General features: G+C 44.9%; 2 protein-coding genes across 2 annotated transcripts in view; one reads left to right on the forward strand and one right to left on the reverse strand.

The window, feature by feature from the left end:
• Positions 1-2489: 2489 nt before the first annotated feature.
• Positions 2490-9131, reverse strand: CPT2 (carnitine palmitoyltransferase 2). Its single transcript, XM_029618322.1, has 5 exons — positions 8905-9131; positions 8435-8515; positions 8196-8302; positions 6182-7486; positions 2490-5088 (listed from the first exon to the last, which is right to left on the reverse strand). The coding sequence occupies exons 1-5, from the start codon at positions 9099-9101 to the stop codon at positions 4757-4759; spliced, it is 2022 nt and encodes a 673-aa protein (XP_029474182.1). The 5' UTR covers positions 9102-9131; the 3' UTR covers positions 2490-4756.
• A 5153-nt stretch (positions 9132-14284) lies between these two features.
• SLC1A7 (solute carrier family 1 member 7) overlaps positions 14285-26366 on the forward strand; it is a 48964-nt gene continuing 36882 nt past the window's right edge. The window contains exons 1-2 of the mRNA XM_029618385.1: positions 14285-14425; positions 16988-17067. Of these exons, the coding sequence (XP_029474245.1) occupies positions 14285-14425; positions 16988-17067 (221 nt within the window). The remainder of the gene's footprint in view (positions 14426-16987; positions 17068-26366) is intronic.

Raw genomic sequence — 26366 nt, forward strand, 5'->3', positions numbered from 1 at the left:
TACTGGGAACAATGCTGTTTAACATTTACATAAATGATCTGTAAATGGGAGCCACAAATGAATCTGCATATGCTTGTAAAATTATTCAAAATTGTTAAAACATGAGTGCACCGTGAGGAACTGCAGCAGAACCTTGCGAGAGTGCGAAACGAGGCACCTGCGTGGCAAATGAAATTTATTGTGAGCCCATGCAAGGTGATGCACATAAGGAAAAGTCCTCTTAACTAGAAATATACACAGTGCTGGGTTCTGTAGTGGGAGGCATCAGCCAGGAAAAAAGATCTCTGCGTCATTGCACACGCTACATTACCGTCTTCAGCTCCAGGTGTGGCAGTGGTCAAAAAAGCAAAGAGAACATTAGAAATGATTCAGAAAGGAATGGAGAATAGAAAGAGGATCAGCACACTGCCTCTCTATAAAGCCTTGAGTCGACCACAGCTGGAGTACTGTGTGTGGTTCTAAAGACGCAGGAGAACTAGGAAAAGTGCAGAGAAGAGCAACAAAAATGGACCAGCTCCCCTGTGAAGAAAGGCTAATGAGGTTAGGACTCCGTTTTGAAGAGGGGGTGATAGGGAAGAAGATAAGAGCTTTATAAAATCATGAGCGGGATGGAACAGGGAAACAGTAGTATCTCAAAGGGCAAATAACCATAGTCAGTGATTGGGGGACACGCCCTGAACCTAACAACCAGCAAATTTAAAATGCTTTGCAGAAAGTTTCTGGTTTTCAATCAAGCTGTGGAATTGATGGCCAAAGGACGTGGGCAAGGTGACTAGGCTAGTGGGGTTTGAACGTGGTTTGGACAAATTCCTGGAGGAAAAGTCCATAACTCATTATTAGCCAGATAGACAAAGGAAAGCTATTGATGTCCCTGAGTCAGTAACAGGAATTAGATCAACCTTATGGGACCGGCCGGGTACTCATGACCCAGACTGGCCCCTGCTGGAGACAGGATGCTGGGCTCAGTGGACCTTGGTGCACTTCTTATATTCTTGAAGAGCCAACAAGAAAGATGGATCTCCTACACTGTGGTGACCCTCACAAGTGTTATTCAGATGAAGTCTTGCACGCTGATCAGCTTTTGTTGGTCTTTTAAAAGGGCTCCAATACCACTACTGGAACATCACACTACAGCATAATTTATAAATCATTATAGAAAAATGGGAGACAGTAATACTTGTTTCCTTTTGTTTTATAATGTGTATACATTTAAAAATGCAATAAAGAAAAAATTATTTAAAAAAAAACAAAGTGAAAATTTTTTAGTAGTAAACCGGCTCCCTTTTGCTTACAGAGAGCTCATGTGCCATCTCAAGGGAATCTAGGATAGTTAAAAATCAATGAATTTTTAATAGTGTTTGCAAATATCTGATTTTTCTGCTTTAAACTGAATTTTGATTGTTTAGATTTATGGTTCTAGCAAGGCTTTTCTTGTGAACATAAACTTGCTTAAAACCTGCATTGAATGCTAAATATATTAAGGCCAAGATGAGAACTATTAAAACCCAAAGAAGACACAGATATTTCTCGATGTTTAATTTCCTTCTTTGGTTCAGAAATCTGCATACAGTTATGACTTCTATCCATGGGGCAGCTTTCAAAATGCTTGATACCAACCAATGGAAGGGTAGCTTTAAAAATCCCCTGTGACATCAGAAGGTGCATTAACCTACTTAAGAATTCAACCATCCTGGCCTGTTTTCCTGTAGGAAGTAAAAAGACAAAGTGAAATTTTCTGAACTGAAGCAGGGACCCAATGTTATTACAGGAGATGTGGTGGGGGGAAGGCATCTTTCATGTGTTGCTGCTGCTGTTTCCCCCTCCCCACTGGCAGGAGAGCAAAGCTACCTGTCTCTAGCTCCTCTGGGGGCCTGCTTCAACATCCCAACGGAAGCTGCCCAGAGGAGGAGGCAGAGACAGGCGCGTGCGCCTCGCCCCCTGCTGGATCGGGGAGGAGGAACACGAGCAGGCCCGAGGATTGTTTGGCAGCAGAGGGTGGATGGCGATATCGAGTGCACAATATTTTGTGGTGAGGATTTAAGAGAAGGGGATTGTTTTGGCATGAGGTATTGTGTTTACAAGCATTTACATAAATTGTATTAGATTTTTACCCCAGCGAACTGATAAAATCTTTTGAGTGCTTAAATTTGAAACTGCTTGCAGTGCGTTGCAGGGCAAGAGGCATCACATCAGTAAACTTTGGCACTGTCATATTCTGATACCATGGAGGGGGTTTAGTATTGCTTGCAGTGCCTATGAACAGCGCTTGCTTTGCACCTCTCTTTTTGGGTATGAGATTGGTGCGCGTGATTCTAATCCTTTTCACGGTGGGGGTTTATCCCCTGGCAACAGCTAAATCTTGTGACTGAATCCTGGATGCACCACTGCAGAAAAAAAAGCGAGAACTGGGTCAGTTCAGATTCAGACAGCATTAAATGTAGGTCATGCCCAGCTCCAACGCACAATGAAAAGCACAAAGACAGCAATCATGAGGGCCTGTACGTTTTGGGGAATAGTCCCAAGTTTATTACTGAAGTTATAATTACCATTTCATTTGCAAAATTACAATTGTATGCCGTCCTTCAGCCATTAAATTATTTTATGCATACAGTATTTTGATCAAGTGAGGTAAGCAGTTAAGTAAAGACTTCCTTTTGCCTTCATAGACAGCATCATGTTCTTACTTTGGTGAGACTGTGCCAGCTGGCATGGCAGCGAGACCACCTGCTGTGTAATGTGTTGCCAACCAAAGAGTCATTGTTAAAAGCGCTTCCATGTGCAGAGCAGTGTTTTACCTACAGAAGGAGGGGCTTCTTTAAAAACCACCTGCAGCACAATTTACCCCCATACAGTGTGGCCTGGAAGCAGGTCCCTTCACCCAGACTGAGCAGAGGCACTGCGCTTACATACAGGCGTCTGGATTTTAGAAAGTATACATGTATATTTGCCAGAAAAAATGCCTGCGTACATTTTAAGCAGCTGTACTTGTGCGTGGATAGCGTTGGTGGGATAATTTTCACAGCAGCTTAAGTTACAAAAGTTAACCCCCCTGCGAGGGAAGCAGCAGGCTATCCCAACGCTCATGGGCCTGGTGCCCGTTACAGAAAGTGGTCTGAGCCTGCTGGTGCCATGCATGGTAGGGGCTGGCCTGGCCATGCTAACCTTGTGCAAGAGATTAGCACAGCTGCCCTGCAAGTTTTCAAAATACTCAATCTTTGGCAGCCAGCTCTGGTCCTTCTCCCCTGTGCTTTCCAACTGCTGCTGTTCCAGGACACCAAAACATTTTGTGGACGTGAGAGAGGCCAAGTCCCGCCCGTCCCTCATAAGCAGATCTGACCTACGGAATAAATGAAGGCCGCTGGCGGGAAAAAGCAATGGGATCGAAGTTGGGGTAAAATCTCATTATTTAAGTGGGGGGAGGGGGAGCATCCCCCTGCCACACTGTCTCCCTCCCCTCAGTCAGGTATAGAGGGCACTGTGGTACAGGAGGGACAGGGGAGGACACGGTGCTGTGGGAGGTCCAAATCTCTCCCCCTATCAGAACAGACCCTCCCAGCAGCAGCAGGAATTCTGCAAATTCAGCCCCTTCTACCTCCTCATCCTACCGAGCTGGTACCAACAGCCTGGGTACCGCGGGCTCGGCTGGGAAACTGAGAAGGCAGCGGGAATGAGGGTATAGTATACACCACTCCCCGAACCTCTTATCCCAGATTTAAAAGGGGTCACAAACACATAATTTAATCGAATGCCTTAATGGTTCCATGCATGCTGTGAGCTTAGATAGTGGAGGCATAGCCAAGTGGGTAGGGCAGCAGGTTGGGAGCCAGGGTTCAAATCCCACTGCAGCTCCTTGTGACCTTGGGCAAGTCACTTTACCCTCTGTTGCCTCAGGTACAAACTTTTGTAAGCCCTCTGGGAACAGGGAAATACCTACAGTTTCTGAATGTAACCCACTTTGAAGTGCTGATCAGTCATAAAAGGCAGAATTAAAAAAAACTAATTTAGAAATTCATCTTTACACAGGTTGAACTGCAGCTGGGCGAGTTAAGACTCTGGCCCACAAGAGAATTGTTCAGCTTCCCCCATAAACCTGCACTCGCCTCCCTGCATGGAGGCGCCAATGCTTCTAAGGAAGGGGCAACTTCCCTGGCCCGGTGCACAGCTGGCATTGGTCAGAGAAGGTGGAGGCATTTCTGCCCACACTCGCAGACAATCTCATGCCCTTGCAGTGCCTCGTTCAGCAGGTGAGGGCGCAAGGGCCCCAAAGAACAAAACCAAGGCCTCCAATGCCTACAAGTGGACCTATCAGTGTTTCCCCAGGCATCAGCTGAAAAGGTCACTCAGTGCCACCCCTCCCCACTCCCCCATCAGCACCCGGCTAGCCCGCCCCCATTACCACACCGCTGGTATCCAATAATGCCCAAGCCATGACCGAGCATTGAAAAGAGAAGGCTTTCAAGCCTGGTTTGCACCCTGCTGGTGAACTGCAAGTCTTTTCAGTAAAGCATTGACCCGTCTCCTTTTATTCACAGCACCATGATAACTAGAATATATTATCCTTGAAATATCTCATCAACCATTATTTCATATCCTTAAAAATCTTCACCTGCAGCACCACATGCTGTCAAAACCAATCTTCCCCCATCATTAGAGCATTATAGATTAGAAATATTAATTCTTCATAATTGCTAAAAAAGTTAAAAAAAAAAAAAAGTCACATTGTGCATTTCAAAAGACAGATCACCACCTAAAACGTCTAGCCCTTTACAGACTTCCCTTCCAGCACCTGAAAAATGTCCTCCAGCGCGTGATGCACACACTGCAGAAATTCTTGCACGTTGCGGGATGGGTAAGAGGAGACGTTGCAGCCCACCCAGTCGTCATGCACCCCGTATGCCACCCCGAAGCCATCGGGGACGACGGGGGCAAAGCCCCCGAACTGCACGGCTGGGCTGGACAGCGTGCTGGTGGACAGGATGTTGTGGTTGATCAGCCTGTAAGCTTCGTCCTGGAAGAGGTCGGGTACAGGAAGAGCCTGAGATGCCGCAAGATAGCGCAGAGCAAACAGATGACGATCAAATCCTTTTCCTGTCACAGCAAAGAAAACAATTAGTAGAGCAAGACAGCCTAAGATCTTTTACTCCCCTCGGAAGCAGCAGCGTTCTGGCAATGTGCATAAAACTCAGTCACAAACAGCGTTTTCAAAGGAGGCAAATGGGCTGGTTCTGTCAAAGCAAAGAGTACTTGTGGTTCATCACCTAATAGCCAGCCCATGTGCCTCAGACATTTAAATCAAGGAGACGCTGAAGAGAGAAGGAAGCAAAAGGTGAAAGGGCTTTGAAGAAGAAAACAGGCAAGTATTTACCTAATCCAGAGAGTCCTTAGTCCAGGGCTTGGTTTCGTACCTGTTAACTAATTAAAACTATCTGAATGGGAAAATTTGATATGGATTTCTTTATGTTGGATTGGCCTCTGTTGGAAACAGGATGCTGGGCTTGATGGACCCTTGGTCTGACCCAGCATGGCAAGTTCTTAGGTTGTTATGTTTCAAAAGAATCTTAGATTTCATTTTTTTTTTCACTTCACGGTGGGAGTTAATTGAGGCCCCTCTGGCAATAAGGCAGGCTGTAGTACTTTTATACTACAGCAGAAGATTTGGAGAGGTGGTCACCCAGACTGTACCCAAAATACCTTTTGAACCAAGTTGGGAGTAAAGATTCACACTACACGCGTCAGCTAGTGCGGCGTAACAAAGACAGTTCGTGAAGAGGCCGTCTCGCATGTTGAAGAAAACAGCTTTTCCCCATCCAAGGAATGGCCCAAGTCTGCTGATTCTGAAAAAGCACCACAGACCTGTGCACTTAAGGCTGGAGTACAGGCAGAGCTGCCCTCCCCAACCCTCAGGGAAACAACGAGCCCTTAGGGAACGAGCTGGGGACTGTAGTACTTGGTACCTGAAACACTACGGGCTTCTGAGCTACTTCTACCCTGGGTTTTTATGGTTACTCTTTTTGCGTTTCTCCATAGGATTTACCATTCTCCTTGTGCAAAGCTCTGCTTTACAAGGTAGACTGCACGATACCCGGCTGCTTGGAACCAAAAGGTTTCCAGGAAAAATGATGCAGCTGTAATATCCGATGGAGAGGGCTTCGTTTTTCCCCCCCATTTCTTTATCACTTACCCATAGCAGCTTCTTTTGTCAGCTGACTGTGGTACTTGGAGCATTCGTTAATCATCTCCCGAAATTCAGCTGCGCTATGCTTGGCAGGTTCCTTAACAAAGGCCTCGGCACACTTCTTGGTATGCACGGAGGCCGGCCGGATAGTTTCCGTGCGCCCATGCTTGAAGGCGGCGGTGCTACACGACTCGTAGGTGGCTACGGTCTGGTTGTACTGTCTGAAGAAGGCAACCTGAAAGGCAAGCTGAACCACAGCATCTGGACTGACTCCCTGCTTCTTGAAGAACTCTTTGCCTCCAGCCATGAACTGCATGGTGTCAATGGTCAAGGTCTTCATGGTGGAATCAAATTTCTTCTTGGCTTCGGCAACTGCAGCTTTCAAGGCGCTGTCCAGGTGGAAGTGAAGCTTCTGCACTGCCTTCGAAGAGTCCACCGGCGCTGGTCTGCTCTGCGGTGTAACGGCAGGGCTCTGGGTGCTGTCCTGGAACACCTCATTCTGGAATCTCAAGACAGCCACCCCGTCGCCCCAGGAGTGCTCAAAATTAACTGCGGCTGTGCCGTCTGCAGCTATAATGAGGCTCAACGATTTGTCAAACCAACGGTTCAGGCCAGTGCCATGCAACATGTTGTGCGACAAATGGTTATGATCCTTAATTGGGAAATCATCCAAGCACAGGCAGAAGACGGCGGCGTCAACTTTCTTTAAGGCTTCCTCATTTCCATTTTCAAGCAGTTTTTGTCTAAGTAGTGCCCAAGTGTTCCTCTCTTCGCTGGTCAGATAGCCCAGCGAGAACTCCGGGGCAGGGCTGCTGTCCGAAAGAATATACTTCAGATGGGCTTGTATTTCCGAAGGCTTCACCAAGTTTCCATCTTTGTCGAGAACATCGAACACGTAAAAGTTCCCGTTTCGGAGCACTAGCAAATGCTTTGCCTGTTCGTCGGTGAAAAGCTCATCTCGGTTCGCTTTGGGCAGACGAGTGGAGTTGAAAAGCCTGAAGTACTGCGACATATCCAGGGGATACGCATTGACCATGTAAGCAGCGTACCATGATAGAAAGGAAGGCACAAGCCTGACGAGCTTCTTGAACGTCTGAGTGTCACTCTTGACTGGATTGAGATGAAAAACCTCCGGAGCCAGATAAGCTGCTCGCAGCGTCTTCAGGAACCGCATCGAAGACACGGTCATATTTGTGGCTCGGGTCAGCTGCTCATTATATTCGGATTTTGGGTCAGGGGTGAAAGAGATGAATGGATTAAAATTCAAAACTATGGGCTCCCGAGCACACAGGTACATGTCAAACCAGGGTCCTAGGGGAAATGCAGAGGACAGAAAAGGATTAGTGCAATACTGGCTAATCCCGCAAGGGATATGTTTTATAACTAAGCAGAAAGTATTGAGTAGTTGCTTAAATAATTTCTAGGCTGCTTCCCCAACAAGGCCATCCTCAGTGGTCCACAACTGCATAAAAATAAAACAAGAAAAATGGGCTGTGGTCACAGCACTGATTGGCACAGAATAAAATAAAATCAGTTAACACTCGTGCACCACAGGTTAGCGCTCAGACCTCAGCCGGGGGCTAGCACGGCTTCTGTCCCGCTGCTCCAAGTTCGCCATTGTGGCTGCAATTCCCTGTCTAGGCAGGCGACATTATAACAGCCTTAAATAGGCGGTGCTTTGACCAAATCACAGGCTGCAAAAACGTTCCCTAAATTATTTGTACAGTCAGGAACTATCCAGCAGCAACTTAGAAAAAGCTGCTGAAAATGAATGCTGTAGTAATGGCTGGCACAGGGCACAAACTGGTGGCCAAGCAAAGATGCCCATGATCTTGGCTTTGAGCACGGTGCATTTACTTCTTTAAATATTCAGCAGCGTCCTAGCAGCGCTCAGTCACACCACACCCCAAAACAGCACTGGGCAGCTGTGCCCGAGACAGCAGGGCCTTTAGCTACATCTAGCCATGCTGCCATGGGGAAACCGAATTCAAGCTTCAGGCCTCGGGAGGAGTATTTTCACCTGAGATGTAACTAGTGTGCTTATTCCTCTTGTCTTGGGCAGCAAGTTGCTCGTGTAGTTCCTTTCCAATGCCCTTCTGAAAGCTGCGGGCAAGCTGTTCGGTTTTCCTAAATTGATTACAAGGAGATTCAGTCACAATACAGACTTCAGGCACTAATTAGTTTCTTTTTAATTTTCTTTGCATAGAAACGAAGTCCATTTAAAAAAAAAAAAAAAAGAATGGACGCAAACCGCGTTACCTGTATTGCTCGTCATGTAGTAGAGGTCTCTGGGCACTGAGGTACCTCTCGATGGTATCTTCTAATGTAGGAATGGGTAACCTGAAAAAGAAAAACAAAGTTAATTCTCGCTTTAAAAAGTGTATTGGGCGTACATCCGTTATATTCAGGACGTGATCTCAAGTTTCCCGATGACAAGCTGGTTAATAACATCGCTGCTTTACCAAACAAGTAACAACTGTATCTAGTTATTGGGGAAAGGTTACATGCTTACTCCGAAAGAGCAACATGAGACTTCTCCAGGTATCAGTGCGAGACTTTCACGCCTTGCAGCTCTGAAGACTGATTCTTTTTATTATTATTCTTTTTTTTTTTTAATTCAAACCCCCGACCCCCTACAATTTTATTTTTTTTTTGTTTTGTTTTACTATTTTTCAGGGCGTTCCTGCACCCTGGCCCCTGCTTTCCCCTCCCAGCGCCCTTTGATCTACCTGGGCAGGCTGCGCTGGTAGTGCATGGTGGGCACCACGCTCCGGTGCAGGTACTCGGACCCCGCCGCCGTGCTGCCGCCCCTGCTCAGCAGGGCACAGGCGCATTTCCGTGCGGGGGACACGCGCAGCAGCAGCAGCCGCGCCATGGTGAGCACTGCAGGGCAAGGCGCCTCGGCCAGGGAGCAGCGCACGCGCATTCTCTCCCTTTCCGCCCCTCACGGTGCTGCGCCCTATACGGTCCGGCCGCCACTCTTCCCAGTTCCGGACAGCGTGGCGTCCGGTGCTTGCTCTTCCAGGCTAAGAAAATCACGCAAATGAACCCAGCTCACAGACTCGGGGTCTGATTCACTAGGCCTCCCCCCCCCCCCCCGCTTACATACGGAATGGGAGAAACGCTTAACTAAATCAAGTCCTAACTGGGTACAACTATAATCTGATGTATATTCATTGTGGGTCTCTTGCAAAGCAGATTGGTTTGCTCCTCTTGCCCTTCACTAGTGATCTTCGCTATATTTTGAGCATAGGGCCAGTTCGGGGCTGGGACACGGCAGGAGAAAAGTCCCCCTCAGATGACATGGCCAGCTGGAGAAGTTTACTGTAGTTTCAGAAGCATCCCTGGATTCTGCTTGTACGGTGAAACAATACCCCTTCAACCCCCCCCCCCTTCCTGCCCCCACCACCATCTCTGTTGGAAACAGGATGCTGGGCTCGATGGACCCTTGGTCTGACCCAGTATGGCATGTTCTTAGTATCCCAGTCTCTCTCTCCCAGCCCTGCATTCCCCGACCCTCTCTTCCTAACCCCTTTTTTTCCCTCTCCCTCCATTTTCCACTTCCTCCCCACCTTGACCTCCATTCCACAAGCCCCACACTTCAGTTTCACCTGCTGTTCTTCACTGTGGCTGGCAGGACCTGCTCTTCCCCAGCCCCACGCTTCTGTGGTTCTGATGCTATCGGCTTCCAAAAAAAAAAAAAAAAAAAATCCAAACACCTATGATTATGTTGGGAGCTGCACTTAGGGTCAATAGATTCCACTGGCCCGTGGATCTTACACTGAAGAATACTGTACTACACAATTATCCATTATCTGCTAAAAACAGGGGTGAGTATATAAATGTCAAGTTGGCATTGTTATTCCTAGCAGACCTGGGTCTAATGATCTGTGTGCTGCCTCCCCCACTCACCCTCTTCCATCTCAGGCTGTTGACTCCACCTCCTCCCACAGTTACTACTGCCCCTCAAACATCCTCCCCTGGCCAGCACTGCCAGTCTTGTGTTGTAATTCTGGTGCAGGATAGCACTGCCAGCCTTTTTATATCAAAAACCCCTACAAGGGAAGAAAAATTGTCTTTGTATTTGCTGAAAAGTCTCTGCAGTCCACTAAAACATACACTGCTTTGTCAGTTCTTCTTCAGCATAGAAATCAATGTAAATAACCGCCATTCTTGCACATGTAAGGGCTCTAAAGCATTCTTACCAGGAATATATATCTGACTCTCCCAGTGTGGATATGTTGATAATGTAGAGAAGAAAGTGGTGTTAAAACAACGAAGCTGAATTTGTAGAGAACCTTCATATTCTGAACCAATTTCCTTAAGTACTGAAATTCTACTTGCATAGCTACACAATTCCATCAGGAAAGACCTTTAATCCACTCAGGAATTTGTGCTTGTGATGCTGGATATATCATCTGCTTTCGATATGGTTGACCACAAAATGAAAATAATGCTGTGCAGACTGAATGAAACTGGTATTTCAGGTACTGTCTGGCAATGTTTTCATTCCTATCTAAATGGCTGCAAAGGATAATTGTCGAGGGAGAAGATTCCAATTGGTTCCCAATGTACTCTGGAGTTCCTCAGGGGTTGGCTCTTTCGGCCCTGCTTTTTAATATATACCTGGCCCCAAGCTGTCAAGTGCTGACTACTTTATGTTCCAGCTACCACATTTATGCTCATGATGTCCATTTTTTTTATCCTGTTGGCCAAATCTTGGTCTGATACTTTAATTTCAGTTTCCAACTGCATGAATAACATCAAACAATGAATTAGCCTTGAACCTTGAGAAAACTGAAATCATAGTTATCCAAACCAAGAACTTAATTGAGGTCCCTTTGACCATTTATTTACATTTTCATTTATTAGGATTTATTAATCACCTAACACTAGACTAGGTCTAAGCGATGTACAATAAAACATACATAAAATATAACAAATAACCATACATTACAAAATTAAAATCAATAAAAATAAAACAGTAAATAAAATGAGATGGAATAAAATTACAAATTTGCTAACTTAAATAATAAGAAGTCTTTAAAAAACCTCTGAATATTTTAACAGATTTATATAAATGGAGCTCCATCGAGAAGGAGTTCCAAAAGATCCTTATCTCAAAGATTGCATGCAGCTTAGAAGTACTTATTGACGCCAAGCTAGGCTGTATTCCTCAAATTAGAGCAGTGGTACATGCCATTTTGGGGTTTTTTAATATATAAACTGCGCTTAGTAAGCGATCTGAAGCCAATTTTACCCCCTCACAATTTTTGGATGATAGTGCAAGCATTTTTACTGACTGCAATAGATTACTGCAATTCACCGTACATTGGCCTTCCTGATTCTTCAATTAAACCATAGCAATCACTGCAGAATTCAGCAGCCAGATTACTTATTAGCACTGCCAAAAATTACCATATCTCACTCAATTCTTTCAGCCTTCATTGGTTCCCTGTTCAATGGAGAATCAAGTATAAAGTTGCCATGTTGATCCACAAAATCCTAACTTTAAAAATGTTGCTGTTGGCAACTTCAACACTCCAGTCTTTCCAGCCAACCAGAACCCTGAGGTCCTCACAAAGAGCATTACTAGATATTCCTCCTATTAAACAGGCAAGGCTGCATGGCACTAGCGACCGTGCCTTTGGAATTCTCTCCCCCAGGAACTCAGGCTGATTGGGTGCTGAAAGCTGAGTAAATCTGCACTGAAAACATACTTTTTAAAACAAGCTTTTTACGAATTTTAATTTTGACTGTATCCTTTATTACAATGTTTTATTGACTCTGTTTTAATTCTCCCGCCTTGGTGAAATTGTTTTATCTCACTGATTTAATATTACTTATGAGCAATATCTTATTTTAGTTGATTACTATTAATGATGTGTATCTGTCTATCTATGTACGATGAGCTTTGGGCTAACACATTAGTGGCCTATAAACGCAAATAAATAAATAAAGTGTACTTACCACCAACTATTTAGTGCATTCCCCTCCCCCCCCCTTATTGGGAAGGGTAACAGGGGCTCAGTGCAGAGTTTTAACATTTCCACTCCTAGACAGAGAGAAGAGAGCCCGCACTGAAGTGCTGAGGCTGTGAGGGGAGCGCGTAGGCCTCTTGTCTCTGCATAAAAGACGTTGCAGGCTCTTTTTCCCTTTTCCTTAACCAAAGGAAAGAAAGCTCAGGCCTCTCTAAAGGGAGAAAATCCTGTTAAGGATCTCATATCTGCTGCCGTCTCGCTGCATTTTTGTTTCTACTCCAGTCAATGCAAAAGTGTTGGCCTAGCACAGAAACCCCAAAGGGAGTAAGGAACAAGGGCCCAAATGATACCAAGAGGAAAAAAGAAGAGAAGATTCAAATAGACTGGAATGGAGGAATAAAGGTGCAAGGGTGACCTATGGAACGAGGGACCCGGCTGAACCTGAAAATACCCAGAGCGATTCTGTGAGAGTGCATTTGCAAGAAATCAAGTTTACCCTTCTAGGAGGTTAAACTGTCACAATCCAAGAAGTCTTGCATCAGTAAACTTTAGTTTCATTGGAACAACCAAACTGGTGTGGAGAATGCATTTCTTGAGTGACTGTAAGTGGAGGTCGTTAAGGGCCTTGAAACTTTGCTTCCCCCTTGCTCAGACAAATCAACAGAGCTACATTATTTATTTAGTTTATATTCTACTTTTCAGCACATCAAATTGTGTCAGTTCTCAGCGGCTTCTGAAAGAGAAGCCCTGACCCTTGCCAGCGAGGACACAGGAGGGGGGGAACGCACAGTTTTACAACCCAGTCATGGGCTGGCATAAGAGATACAAAGATTACTGGAACCTAGTGCCAGTGCCTTGCTGGCGAGACATGGAAGCGGAAGTTAGGAACAAGCACAACAGATTATCGCGTACCACCTTAAACAATGCATACAGATTGGGAGGTGCAGGGGAAGGGTGGCTGGGTTTTGTTATCATATATTGTTTAAAGGAAACACACTGAAAAGTCTTTACACTTCTAGTCCATAAGCCATGTCTGTCCCTGTGTTCCTACGTAAACTTAAGATGGTGACATATTACTGTGGTTTGGCAGCAGTGGTGCTGGTGAAGTCAGGAACAGCTGCTGTCGGGGATGCGGATGAAGGGAGCTATATTTCATTAAAAAAAAAAAAAAAGCCCACCTGCAGCAACTATTGTTCCTAAGTTGCTACTGCTCCAGGACTCTGCCTGCAGTACTTCTTGTCACCAGCGAGTGTCAGTGTAAGACTATATATCAACAGCTAATGTAGCGCACACTTCAGACTCTTACATTTCTCAAGCCTGCACACTGAGCATGCACTCTGTGCTTGGGGCTTCACTGACAGCACTTTTCTCTTGCAGTAATGAATTTACAGTTTGCAGAGGAGAGGATGAAACTTTGCAAGGTTTTGCAAAGCCCCTCGAAACATCTTTGTTTTAATCTTATTTACAAGTCTGGTATTTATGACAGAAAGCTACCCCCCCCCCCCCCCGACAAGCCAGCGTGGACGCCTTATTTACCTGGTGACCTCACTGTACCTACCAGGCCTAAGCAAATAGCTTGTGTGTTAAACCTGTGTTTTGGCAAATTCAGGAAATACAAGTGTTCAGGTTCATACAAATATAAAGCAATATCGTTTTACTGGACCAACGTAATATGTGCCTGGACCAGGAAGTCTTCTTCAGTTCAAATTAGCAAGTCAAAGCAAAAGATGAGGTTGCCTGAAAATACAAATGAATCATGGATGACATTACAATGTTGTGTTAATAAATCATAAAACCATGGCTTTTCCTTTCATTACTGTGCTACTTTTCAGATACATTTTTTTTTAAACAGGGCAGACCATCCATTTCTCAGAGCTCTTAATCCCTATCTAGGCTCTCATGATGCCATTGATAATAGGATTGTTGGTATTAATTTAGAGCAATGATGCTAGCCGCAGGCTTTGGTGGCGATTGGTTGACGGGTGCCCTTGGCAGGTCAGCTAAGCGGGGGTTTGGGGACGGTTTGATCTGATGTCTCCGGATCCAGGACTGCCTTCTTCTGATGAGGAGAGCAGTGGCGAGCTCTCGCTGCATGGGATGTGGCTGATTCCTCCGCACGGAACGCAGCATGGCCGTGACACTGGAAGCAGTGCTGGCCCGGGGCAGGGTCGCCTGCAAGGGGAACGGTCTGCTTATCCTCTCTGTGCTCTCTGTCATTGTAGGATGCCTTTTAGGGTTTTTCTTGAGGACCAGACATCTCTCTGAGCAGGTCAGTAGATCAATTTTGGGACTTGCAGTGTTCAGAACGATGTCTTAGCTGATGTGATCAAATAAAACCAATTCTTCTCCAATCACTAGTGTTACCATGCAGATTTGTAGGGACCTTCCTTTTCAGTTTTTGTTTTATTTTGCCTGGGAATTTCAATGATTTAACAAAAGATGTCAATGGAAAAATGACTCTGATGTAATACACAAGAGAAAAATCAGTGGAAAAATGATTTTTCCACTGATTTGTATTTTGTTCTAACATCCCAGAAAAATAAATAAAAACTGAAAAGGAAGATGCCTAAATATTTGACAGTTTTCTGTAGGATTTGTTTTTAAAAGAGGCTTAGGCATCCATGCATTAAGTGTCTTAAATTCACATTACCTGGGCTTAAAGATACATTTTAATATTAAACATGTGGGTCCTAAGCTGCATATATTAAAGTGCGTCTCTGTAGGTTGTGAGACCTTTTAAATAGAAAGCTGTTTCAGTATGGGAATTTTTGAGACCACACAAACCCCTCCGTGTACGACTTCTTTGCTCTTGGTCCTTTCAAAGGTTTCACAACCTTCAAGACCCCCCAAGTTTTCTTCAGAATCAACTAGAATCGAATGCATGAAACAGTCCTAATTATAACTGATTCCAGCGATCATGGGAGAGGAACTGAATTGCTCCATCTATGCCTGCTGGACATACTGAATTTTAAATTAAATCAACAGTAAAACTGGCCATGCCTTCTCGTGTTTTTCCAACATTATTAGGAGCTTAACCTAGGTTTCAGTTCAGGGAGTTTAAGTGACTTGCTCAAGGTCATACAATGAGTGCTGGGGCAGAGTAATCCCAATGAGAGCTGCCCGTTCTCAGCTCAGGGCTGTGACCACTGCCCTGCACTGCCAGTCCCTAAAAAAAAAAAAGATATTAATTTCATGCAGAAATGAGTTTTTGCAAGTAAAATAAATAAACCTTTGGTGGCTGTGATTAAACCTGCCTGCAGTTATGGTGCAAGTGGGCCTGGGCTTGGTCCTCACAGAGAGCATCTGTGAGCAGCTCCTGAATATTCCTCCTTCTGCAGCTTTTCCTGTTAAAAGAATCAACTATTTTGCCAAAGTTTGTAAGTCGAGGCATAATAGCATTAAGTATTTTAGCAGTCTAGTCTCTGTACTTATTTTCACTGTCTTCCTTTGCCGGAGGGTCAGATGAAAAATGAACCCTCATAGCCAAACAAGCTATGTTATTCCTTACAGAGCAGCTAATTGTGCAAACAAAAAAAAAAAAGAGAGAATAGCAGCAAATAAGCAGTTTGGGATTCAGAATATTAATTTTTTTGTTACACTGATTCACTGAATCTCTGACATAAACGTATTCCTGAAACTGAACTGTTTACTTAAAAAGGGAACACCTGTAAAAATATTTTTGCATAGTTGAAATGGCCTACAGCATCATGCGGTCATTGAAACCTGACGGATGTTGTGATCCAGTAATAGGGAGCACACCGTGTAAAGACACCCAACAATCCTGTGTAGTTAGAGACACTGCAGGTCCTGGGGTAGCCAGCAGGCTATAAACCCCCAGAAACCAACTGGGTTAGAAGAGGCAGTCTACCTTCCTGTGTTAATATGATAATCTACGGTATCTAAGTGTCTTGTGCTACCTGCCACACAGCAAATATGCCATTGATTTTCTTTAACATTACTGTGTCTAATACTGTGATGTTGAATGTTAAGATTTGCTTCGATTTTTAATTCCACTAGCCAGTATGTCAATGCATCATGTAATAAGTCAGTAACAGAGTAAATGATGGCAGATAAAGACCAAAATGGGCCATCCATTTTGCTTAGAAAAATGATTAGGGTTGTAACTGCTGTTCCGTGCTGGTTATCCCCATGCAGAAATTTTACACATAAAGTTACCAGAGCTTACCCCATGTCTTCATTTCTAACCTCCAGCCACTAGGGGTCCTCTCTGCTTATCCACACCGGGAAGGGGCGTTATCTGATTAAGCTCTTTGTTTTCATTGCTGTGTATGTGATGCCATTTTAACAATGGCAGCTAAATTTCAGCTGCTGTTAGTGATATTTACACTGGGATGGACTGATATAAAAAAAAAAAAAAAAAAGCTGAGCTCCTAAAAGTAGGCTTCTCAGTTAGGTGCCTGATGCCAATTTTCAGCCAAAAATTAGGATTCTAAATTTTCAGCTGAAAATGTGCTTAAACTGAGGGCTGCTATTCATTTGCCTAGATTTAGGCTCCTAAATGAGGTTCCTAGCGCTGAAAATCAGTGCTAAACTCCTAACTTTGTCTCTCCACCCTAACTCTTGTAGGTGCCCAGTTTAGTTAGGTACCCAGTGAATCTGGGAGCCTAAATGTAGGAACTCAGCCCTAATGCATTTTCAAAAGAGCTATTTTAGGAGCTTAACTCCCAAATTTAGGAGATTAAACCCTATGACAATTGACCTCAAAGTGTCTAAGGATCACTTTGTTATATTTATATATTTTTTAATCAATAAAGTTTATTTTGTTTGAAATAAATGCATGTCCACCTAAGCATTTCTTCTTATTTTCTAGGAAATTAATTATTTCCAGTTCCCTGGAGAGCTCCTGATGAGGATGCTGAAAATGTTGATTCTGCCACTGGTTGTCTCGAGGTAAGGAGTTTGAGAAACTCAAAATACAGCAAGGAGTGGCTGAGTGGTCCTGAGTATTGGAAGATGATTCAGGGGGAGGCCTGAGAGAGGAGCTCAAGACTTCCCACTCTCACTGACCCCATATGACCCTGGGCAAGTCTCTTGCCCCCTTTGCCTCCAGGATCCAGTTGGACAGATTGGTCTGGCTTTCCTGGGTTATGTTCATTATTTTCTTGTATGGTAAATAATCTATTAGTTGCCACGCTGTAGGGTAATTTTGCAACATTGCGCATACATTTGCTGTCGAATACGGGCCCAAGTTGCACCAGTTTTCAAAATGGAGTTACACGCAGCAGCATCTATTGACTACCAAGACCGGAAGACCGGTCTTCCGTGGGAAGCTCATTTCACGTGGGCTACGTGAGCTGGGATTTGACTCAGTGGCCTAAAGGTGGAAGGTGAAAGACCTGAGTTGTTCAAGCCCCCCAAATCATTCATAGTATCATATGGGTGGGGGGGGGGGGGGCGGAGCTAATTATTTGCTCGTCAACAAACATAAAACACTGATTTGGGGGTAATTTAACGAAAGCCTGATGGGAAAAGCACACGTAAAGTTACACCGATTTTCAAGGCAAACTTATATCCGTAAGATTGATTTGAAAATTATCCCCCATCAAAACTGCTCGTGCACAATTACACCTACTATCGTGGGCCTGGGGAAATTAACACGCATAGCTTTGAAAATAAATCCATTTCCACATTAACGCTCTGTTTTACCCTCTTGATGTCTTCCGGTCTTGGTAGTCAATAGATGCTGCTGCCGCCGCTGGTGTGTCTCCCCGCTATTACTGTAATCCTTAGTGGGGATTATGGTCCCAAGGGCACACAATCATTTATTCTTCTTCGGGGTTACTCCAGCTAGCGGTTTTCTCCCATGCTTAACTCTTTATCCTGGGGGGGACGTTCTCACTTATGGCCCGGACCATGGTGTCTTGCTTTTGGTGTGCGTAGACTGTAGATGCATCCTATGGGGTGAGATGCTGGGAGAAATCAGCAGCACCAGGCTTAGGGTGCCAAATGAAAGTTTACTGATTTGATAATAGGTCCATTTGTGCATAAATAGTGCGGTTACATCTGACTGTTGATACGTAACTAAGGTGTCCCTGGTTTCACTCAGCTGCTTAACCCGCATTGCAATCCTATTGGAGGAGGTCCCCCGACTTCACAGCCAACCAGTCCTACCTTAATCCACCTCCTTACTGACACCCAGCCCATCCTGGTCCCATGGCTGGAGATCCGAGTGGGGGGACTCCCGGTTTTTCTCTTTAATTCCTTAATTGTTGTTTCTGGGGAAAAGTCAGACGGGATCAGGCTGTACCTCAGCACTGCAATCCCAGTGGGGAGGAGAGGGGGGATCCAAAAACTACCCCACACTGTTCAGGTCCCAAAAAATACTTCTACATGGTAACCTGGATCCATCTCCTGCCCTCACCGTCTCTCGCAGCCGGATCCGTCACTGGTGCTCGCCCACCGATGGGTGAGAAAGCCCTTTTGCCCTAGAAGGGAATCAGGCGTAAAAATCTATCTCTTGAGTAAAAAGACTAGGATGAGGCGTCACTTCTACCTGAAACTCCAGGGAGAAGCTGGGAGGCCTCGCCAGAGGGTAAAACTTAAATATCCTGACTGTCACGAGGCCTCCTCAAACTGATCCCAAAGAGTCCTAAGATGGCTGGGCTAAATAGGTTGAGGAATGCGATCCAGAACCTGCAGGTCGGGAGGGGCTGAGAGGGATGGAAGGCTCATTGATATTTAATTTCTACACGGGGTCTTAGTGACATCTCGTGGCCGTCCCCTAGGGGTGCCACATTACTGTGGGGGGAAGCCTGTCCAGTGGACAGAGTCATGACCTTGAAACAGGAAGTCAGACCCTCAGCAGTACCTGTTAACCTATTATAATGCATCTACGAATTCGATACTTGTAGGTTTATTATAACAGGTTTGCAGGCGAGGGAACGGGTAGGTTGTTTAATGAAGTGCCTCGGAAATAGGCTCCCCATTGGCAGTGCCGCCGAATATCCCTTGTATCTTAGCCGGATACAGCTGAATATCAAGCCCCTAAGGTTTAGATCCTAAATTTAGGAGAATTTTCCATTGAAATTAGACCCCTAAATTAACTCTTTTTTTTTAATATCGGCCTCCAAGTGTTTAGCTTTCAGTAGCCTCTAAGCCAGAGTTAAAATAACGTGCTGTGAAGAGAAGCTGTGAAGGCCTGGCATTCAAATGAAACGAAGCGACAGGGATAATGGATGGAGGTCTGCTGGCATCCAAACAAGAAGTCTGCTTCTACGGCCAAGTGCAAAAGCAAGGCATGGCCAAGCAGCAGCAGCACTGTCTGAACCATCAGGAAGGCTGCTCACCCCGTAAAAATGTTGCCAGCAGTAACTTGGTGATGGGTTTGACAGTTGCTTGGTTTTTAATTTTTAATATTATTACCCCGTAACGTAAGACTTTGGGGGGTGACCTGCAGGGAGCGGCAGTTGCTACCACAAGAAGCTCGCTGGGCAGACTGGATGGACCGTTTGGTTCTTTTCTGCCGTCATTACCGTGTTTACTCGGGTTTACGTCCTGGAAAAGGTTAACGTTTTTTTTTGTTTTGAAAAGAGGAAAGCGTTTTATAGTTGGGGATTGCTTCTTATTGCTGCAGTGTGCGTGGGGGGAGGGGATGCACAGGGGCCGTCGCAGAGAAGTTCGGCTTATCTAGAATTTAAATTGAAACGAGGGCAGGAAACGCAGGCCGACCTGAAGGGTTTTCCCGTCACTTCCTGAGGCGGATGTGAAGAGGGTTTGGGGGGGGGAGGGGTATTTGCGCCCCTCTGTAGGAACAATTAGCCTTTTGCCCCAGTGTTACCTTTGCACGTTGACCTGTTTCTTCAGGTACATCGGGTTTCTGTGATGCTGGTCTGTCTGCTAATTTTGTTACTGGACAGCATGGCGCACCCTCCGATTCCCTTTACGTGCTGCTCTCACGATCCACGCAGTTGTGTGCTGGTTATTTGGGTGTAACTAGGCCCCCCCCCCCTCACAATGACACTTGACCACATGGTGTGAACACGAGCAATGACCTTCATTACTATTTCCCAGAGCACCGGCTGGTGACCCCGTGACCTCTGCTAACAACTTTATTAACGCACTCTTTAACTGAACATCACGCTCCACATCCCATCCTCTCCCTCTTCTGTTGTGAGCGCTTTCACGTGCTAGAAAACAAATGAGCATTTCTGAACAACCCTAGGGGCAACGAATAACCCTCCCCTGAAGCAGACGGGGATTATTCTGCCCTGCCAGTCCGTTTCCAGACTATAAATCCAGTCTAAGGATAGGTTTCACTGTTCAGCCTGATCTGGCGGTCACAACTTTCTGCAGGTTGCCGCTTTGAGCGGGCTCCCAGGAGCTCGGAGGGTTTGGGCACAGTGTCCTAGACCACCGCAGGACCTACTCCATCCGAATTTGCTGCCAATGACGCCTGACCAGTCAGCCCTCTGAGATGTGGAGCAGGAAATCAGTGCGCCACGTTGTCCTGTCTCAAAGCTTCTCACCATCTGTTGTCGGGCAGGCCACGCGTCCTGGCACGACAGCCCGTAGCAATGACATTTGTCGCAGAACGTCTCAGGGCTGCCTTCAGCTTTTGTGTCATTTTGTCGCGCGACTGTGAAATCAGGCCATGGCGGCACCAGTGTCGCCAGTAGTTCAGCCCATGGAGACCTTAGCTCATCTGATCCTTCTAGGTTTTGTTGGCTCTCAGTGCAATAAACTTCAAAGTGGAATATAGGGATCTGGTTGAGATGGGAACCTTTTTACAGTGGCTGGCACGCTGTCTGCCAGTCCTTTCTCTTGGGGAAAATTCGGGCTTGTCATCGCAAGGCGCTAAGAAAGTCTGAAAATGGTTGGGCCCTGAACTGGTCCATTATCAGTGACTGGGGCCTCGGGTGATCCTCGTCAGGGGAAGAGGCTGCGCCAGAGAGGGTAGATAAGTGCAGAGGTAAAGGCTCTGACTCCATGTGCATAACTTTGCAAAGAGACAGTCGTTTAGGCCGTTAATTATGTGCTGTCTTCTTTTTTAAACGACAGGAATCACAGCATGTGGGTTGTTTTTTTTTATTTTGTGTTGTTTTCCTGTCAAAATGACCCACAGAAACAACCAAATGTCATTTCACGTCTGCATTTTAGTGCAGAACCAAATGAAGGTTTTTCTCACGCACATCCCTAATTGCCATAGACTGCCTGAACAAGGACAAATCAATGGAATGACAACCAGGGAGATGCTTAATGGGATTTTTTTCTTTTTTTTTTTTTTATCTAGGCTGCGTACTGAGTCCATAAGAAGATAAGTAATGTCAATACTGGGTCACACCGAGGGTCCATCAAGCCTAGCATCTTGTTTCCAACAGTGGCCAATCCAGGTTACAATCACCTGGCTCGTACCCAAACATTAAATAAATCCTTTGCTACTAATATGGGTAATAAGAAGTAGCTATTTGCTAAGTCTGCTTGGTTAATAAAAGTGGGTGGACTTCTCCTCCAGGAACTTGTCCAAACTTTTTTTTAAATCCAGCTATACTGACTGTTTTAGCCATATCCTCTGGCGATGAATTGCAGAGCTTAATTGTGCATTATGTGAAAAAGAATGTTCTTCTATTTGTTTTAAATGGCTACTCGCTAACTTCATGGAATGCCCCAGTGGGTTGCATGGCTTTCTGTAGTCTTTACTGATCTCTAGGGGAGTGTCTGGGAATTCAGTGAGACTGGGCTCATGCTGTAGGGTATGGCTTGTTGTGACTTATTTAGAAAGCTTTAATTAAAAAAAAAAGGTTACATGACAGTCAGATACAATATAATTATTATTGCTATTTGTAATTTATACCCTGCTCTTCTCACAGAGACTCAGTGACTTCTGAAAATAAAAATGATAACATACAATAAAGTTACAGAATTACAAAACCACAATAAAAAAATGTATAATCTACTCTCAATTACATAAAAATTCTCCTATTACAAAATACCTAAGACAAAATCCACCCAGATTTCCCCCCTCCCCCTTCCCTATCCCAGCCCCTCTCTCTTATAGGGACTGATTTAATAAGTTGCATTCGGCAGTGATGTGCACATTTTTTTATGTGCAAACTTTACTGCCGACGCAACAAGGAGTTTTATGCACACAACAATATGTTTACAGGTTAAGCTCCCTCTCATGCAAATCCCATGCTAATAGGCATTAGCTATAGCTATTCCCCCCCAGTGCAGAGAGGTGCACAGGCTTACCTCGTGTTTTCTTAGTGCTAGAAAGCTAATTCCTAGTCCAAGGTGACGTTACGTTTCCAAGTCTAATGTTAGTCTATGAGTGGAAGTGCCAGGAACATCTAGTGGGGATTTTATGAGCGTAAGTCATAGTGCATGTGCAGAAAACATTGTTCATGTGCACAAATCATGCCTTTATACAGACTAAGCCTTTTTTTAGCACACGTTTTCGGGTTTGTGCTCCTTTATTAACTCCTGGTGCATTGGCATACCTTACTGCACTGGGAGTTAAGCAATATTTTTAGCAAGTGTGTTAAGAAACTGGGAAACTGTGCGCGGACAATCATCCTCCTCTCTCACAAAAGCATTGGGGTGAAACACTCTTATTACCCACCTTTCTCACAGAGGATGTGACAGAACCTAAACAAACCCAGCTCAGCCTTCTCTCATCAAGGGGTTGAGAAACAACATCCCCGCCCCCCAGGGGGTTCCAGACTCCCTCCAACCCTCCACCATCCTCCAGTATATCTTTCCCACCCTATAAAAGCCCATTAAGAGCAAAAAGCTTCATTACAGCTGATATAAATGCAAAGCGACCAATGCCTTGAACACCACCTAATGGGCAGTGTTTTTCGGTGCAGCCTCTTGGTTGCCACCTGCAGCTTCTGGAGCTCTTTAAATACCTGGAGAAGTGAGAGAGAGAGAGAGACACAATCAGCAGCCCCAACCCAGACAGCTCCCCAGCAGTCCCAGCTAGAAAATATCCCCGCTCTTCCAGAAGTTATAATCCCTGTTCCATTAAGTAGTTTTATTTAATTAAAAATATTTTAAAAGAAAAAAAGTCCAGTGTCATTTTTAAAACTCTTATTTAAACATTTTCAAATTGTATTCACTGTGGTTGTGATACTGCTGTGATTTTACAGAACCTGATGTGGAATCAGAAAGGGTTTTCTGAACTCATGGAGCGTTTTAGATACTGGAAAGAAGATGTAATACAGACTCCCACTCGGTTACTGTCTGAGACTTCGCTGAAATTATTTGAAGAGCTGAAGGAGTAATCCTGTCTTCTGAATGCACTTTGTTTTAAAACGTGAGACATGTCCTGGCAGCAGCAGAGGGCTCAGTTTATAGCAGACATAAAGTGTCCCCACTGGAGAAGGTAATAAAACAGCATAACTCTATGAGTGAGCATTTTTATATTGTGCTTAAAAAGAATATCCTGGTAGGGAGGCAGAGGGAGAAATGGGAATCAGATGGAGTACGGGGTTCTGAGAAGGCCTTGCTAGAATTAGGACATCTTCACTTTGAATTATTTAAGCCGGGTAGGCTGCCTTCCCCTCTGGGTGGAATATCTGAAAGATCCGATGATATTCTTATCTGGGATGATCTGGCACCTTTTTGAGGAGGTGATGACTATCATTAAGAAAGTCCTTAGACCTCGCTGCTTCCCTCTCCGGGACTTTCTGAATTTATCATGCTAGCCTTTCCTTTCGAGACTGTGAGAACAGCTATGGCTCTGGCGGGAAGGATTGCACTAGCAGGGAGGTCTGTCTCGTCCCCTCAACATCCAGAGTAGATTCTGCATGTGATGGTCCTTGTGCCACTGGGGGAAGCAGTTTGTTAGCTGAGCTGGTAAATTCAATTTTTGTTTATTGACTCTGCAATTTCCTCCTCTTCCTCCTTCGACCTTCTAGCTCAGGCCCAAGACTGGGATCTGAGGCCATGAGCCTTCATTTGCAACTACTTGGAGATGTTGTCAACTATTCTCTATCCCCCCACAGCTTCTGGTCTTTGTGAGGAGTTGCTGTGGAGGGGCCACTAAGCAATAGCGATCATATTGCAATAAAATTTGATTTAAGTACGGGAGGGAGGACATTAAGTAAAGCCTCTTCAGTAGCATATAACTTTGTAAAGGAAGTCTGTGATAGAATGAGGAAATTAGTTAGAAAAAAACTAAAAGGAGTCATTGCAAGGGTTAAAAGTTTGCATTAGGTATAAATATTATTTTTAAAAGTTTTAGGGTTTTTTTTTGTTTTTTTTAACTCTAGGATAGATGCCATCCAGTCTCAGTGATTTGCTACTCTTTAGTTTATCAATCTGATCTATTACATCTTTTATTGTCACAGATATTTGTTTTAGTTCTCCACCATTAATGAATGTTTCAGGAATGGATATGTTCATTACCTCCTTCTCCATAAAAACCAAGGCAAAGAATTCATTCACTTTTTCTGCTGTTTCCTTGTCCTCTCTGAGCACCCTTTTGCTCTTAGTCATTTAGTGGCTCAGCTCACTGCCTGACTGGCAAGCTTTTTTCAAAGCCTCTCTTGGCCTTACTACTATTTTACATTTAACATTCCAGTATTTATGTTCTTGCTTATTTTTATCATTTGGGTCTGCTTTCAATTTTTTGAACAATGCCCTTTTAGCTTTAATTGCTTCCTTTATCTCACAATTAACCTACGCTGGCAGTTTGGTCTTCCTTCGATTTTGTTTAATGCATGGAATGCATTTAGGGGTAGATTTGTTCGCACAACCCGGTGCGAACAAATCTACTCCCGATTTTATAACATGCGTGCGCTACCGCGTGCATATTATAAAATACAGGATCAGCATGCACAAGGCTATGCAAAATCGGCAGCCTGCGCACGCCGAGCCACGCAGCCATCCTCTGTTCCCTCCCACCTTCCCCTCCTTTCCCCTATCTAACCCACTCCCCAGCCCTAACTAATTCCCCCGTACCTTTATTTTACAAGTTACGCCTGCCCGAGGCAGGCGTAACTTGCGCGTGCCGGCCAGCTGCTGGCGCTCCATGTTCCGGTTCGGGGGCTGGTCCGGAGGCCGCGGCCCTGGCCCCGGCCCCGGAATGCTCCTGGGCTGGAACCACGTCGTGGCCCTGCCCCTGGAACGCCCCCCGATGACGTGCCAGCCGCGACACGCCCCCGACATGCCCCCCAGGAAAGCCCCGGGACTCACGTGCGTCCCGGGGCTTGCACGCGCCGCCGAGCCTATGCAAGATAGGCTCGGTGCACGCAGGGGGTGGAAGGGGCATCTTTTCGGGGGTTACACACGTAACCCCCGAAAAGCTGCTCATTAATATGGGCTTCCAAAATGGTAATTAAACTGCTAACCTGTTACTAGTAATATGTAACCTATTTAAAACAGCCACGATTCCTGAAGACTGTAATGTGGCCAATGTGATGCTGATTTTTAAAAAAAGGCTTCTGGGGAGTTCTGGGAAACTATAGAGTAGTGAGCTTGCTGCCAGTGTCAGGCAAAATGGTAGAAGCCATCCTTAAAAACAAAATCACTGACCGTATAGATAGGCATGACTTAATGAGGAAGAGTCAATGTGCTTTTAGCAAGGGGAAGTCTGGTCTTACCAATCTTTTAGATTTTTTTGAAGGTGTAAATAAACATCTAGGTAAAAGTGAGCTGGTTAATGTAAGGTGTCTGGATTTTCAGAAGGTATTTGACAAAGTAACCTTTGAGAGGCTCTTCAGGAAATTAAAAAGTCATGGGATAGGAGGCAATGTCCTGTTGTGGATGGAAACAGAGGGTAAGACTAAATGTTTGGTTTTCCATATGGAGAAAGGCCATTAATGAAGTACCTAAGCAATTGGCACTGGGACTTGTGCTGTTTAATATATTCATAAATGATCTGGAAAAGGGAAGAGTGAGGTAATCAACTTTGCAAATGACACAAAATTATTCAAATGTGTTAAAGCAACAGTGGTTAGTAGGAACTGCAAAAGGACCTTGTGAGATTAGAGGGCTGGGCAACTGAATGGCAGATTAAATTTAATGTAGAAAATTGCAAATTGATGCACATAGGGAAAAATATTCCCAACTACAGGTACACAATGCTGGGTTCTATATTGGGAGTCTCTACCCAGGAAAAGGTCCTTGGAGTCCTTGTGGACAATACCTTGAAATCCTCGACTTAAGTGCATAGCAATGGTCAAAAAAAGCAAATAGAATGCTAGGAATGATCTGAAAAGAAATGGAGAATAAAACAGAAAACATCA

The sequence above is a fragment of the Rhinatrema bivittatum genome, chromosome 10 (assembly GCF_901001135.1).
Source record: "Rhinatrema bivittatum chromosome 10, aRhiBiv1.1, whole genome shotgun sequence".
NCBI lineage: Eukaryota > Metazoa > Chordata > Amphibia > Gymnophiona > Rhinatrematidae > Rhinatrema > Rhinatrema bivittatum.

Coding starts and splice junctions, on each gene's coding strand:
- CPT2 (XM_029618322.1), bottom strand. CDS start 9,101: ATGCGCGTGCGCTGCTCCCTGGCCGAGGCGCCTTGCCCTGCAGTGCTC. Junction 8,303..8,434: donor CTACATGACGAGCAATACAG/GTAACGCGGTTT, acceptor TAATCAATTTAG/GAAAACCGAACAGCTTGCCC. Junction 7,487..8,195: donor GCACACTAGTTACATCTCAG/GTGAAAATACTC, acceptor CATTTCCCCTAG/GACCCTGGTTTGACATGTAC.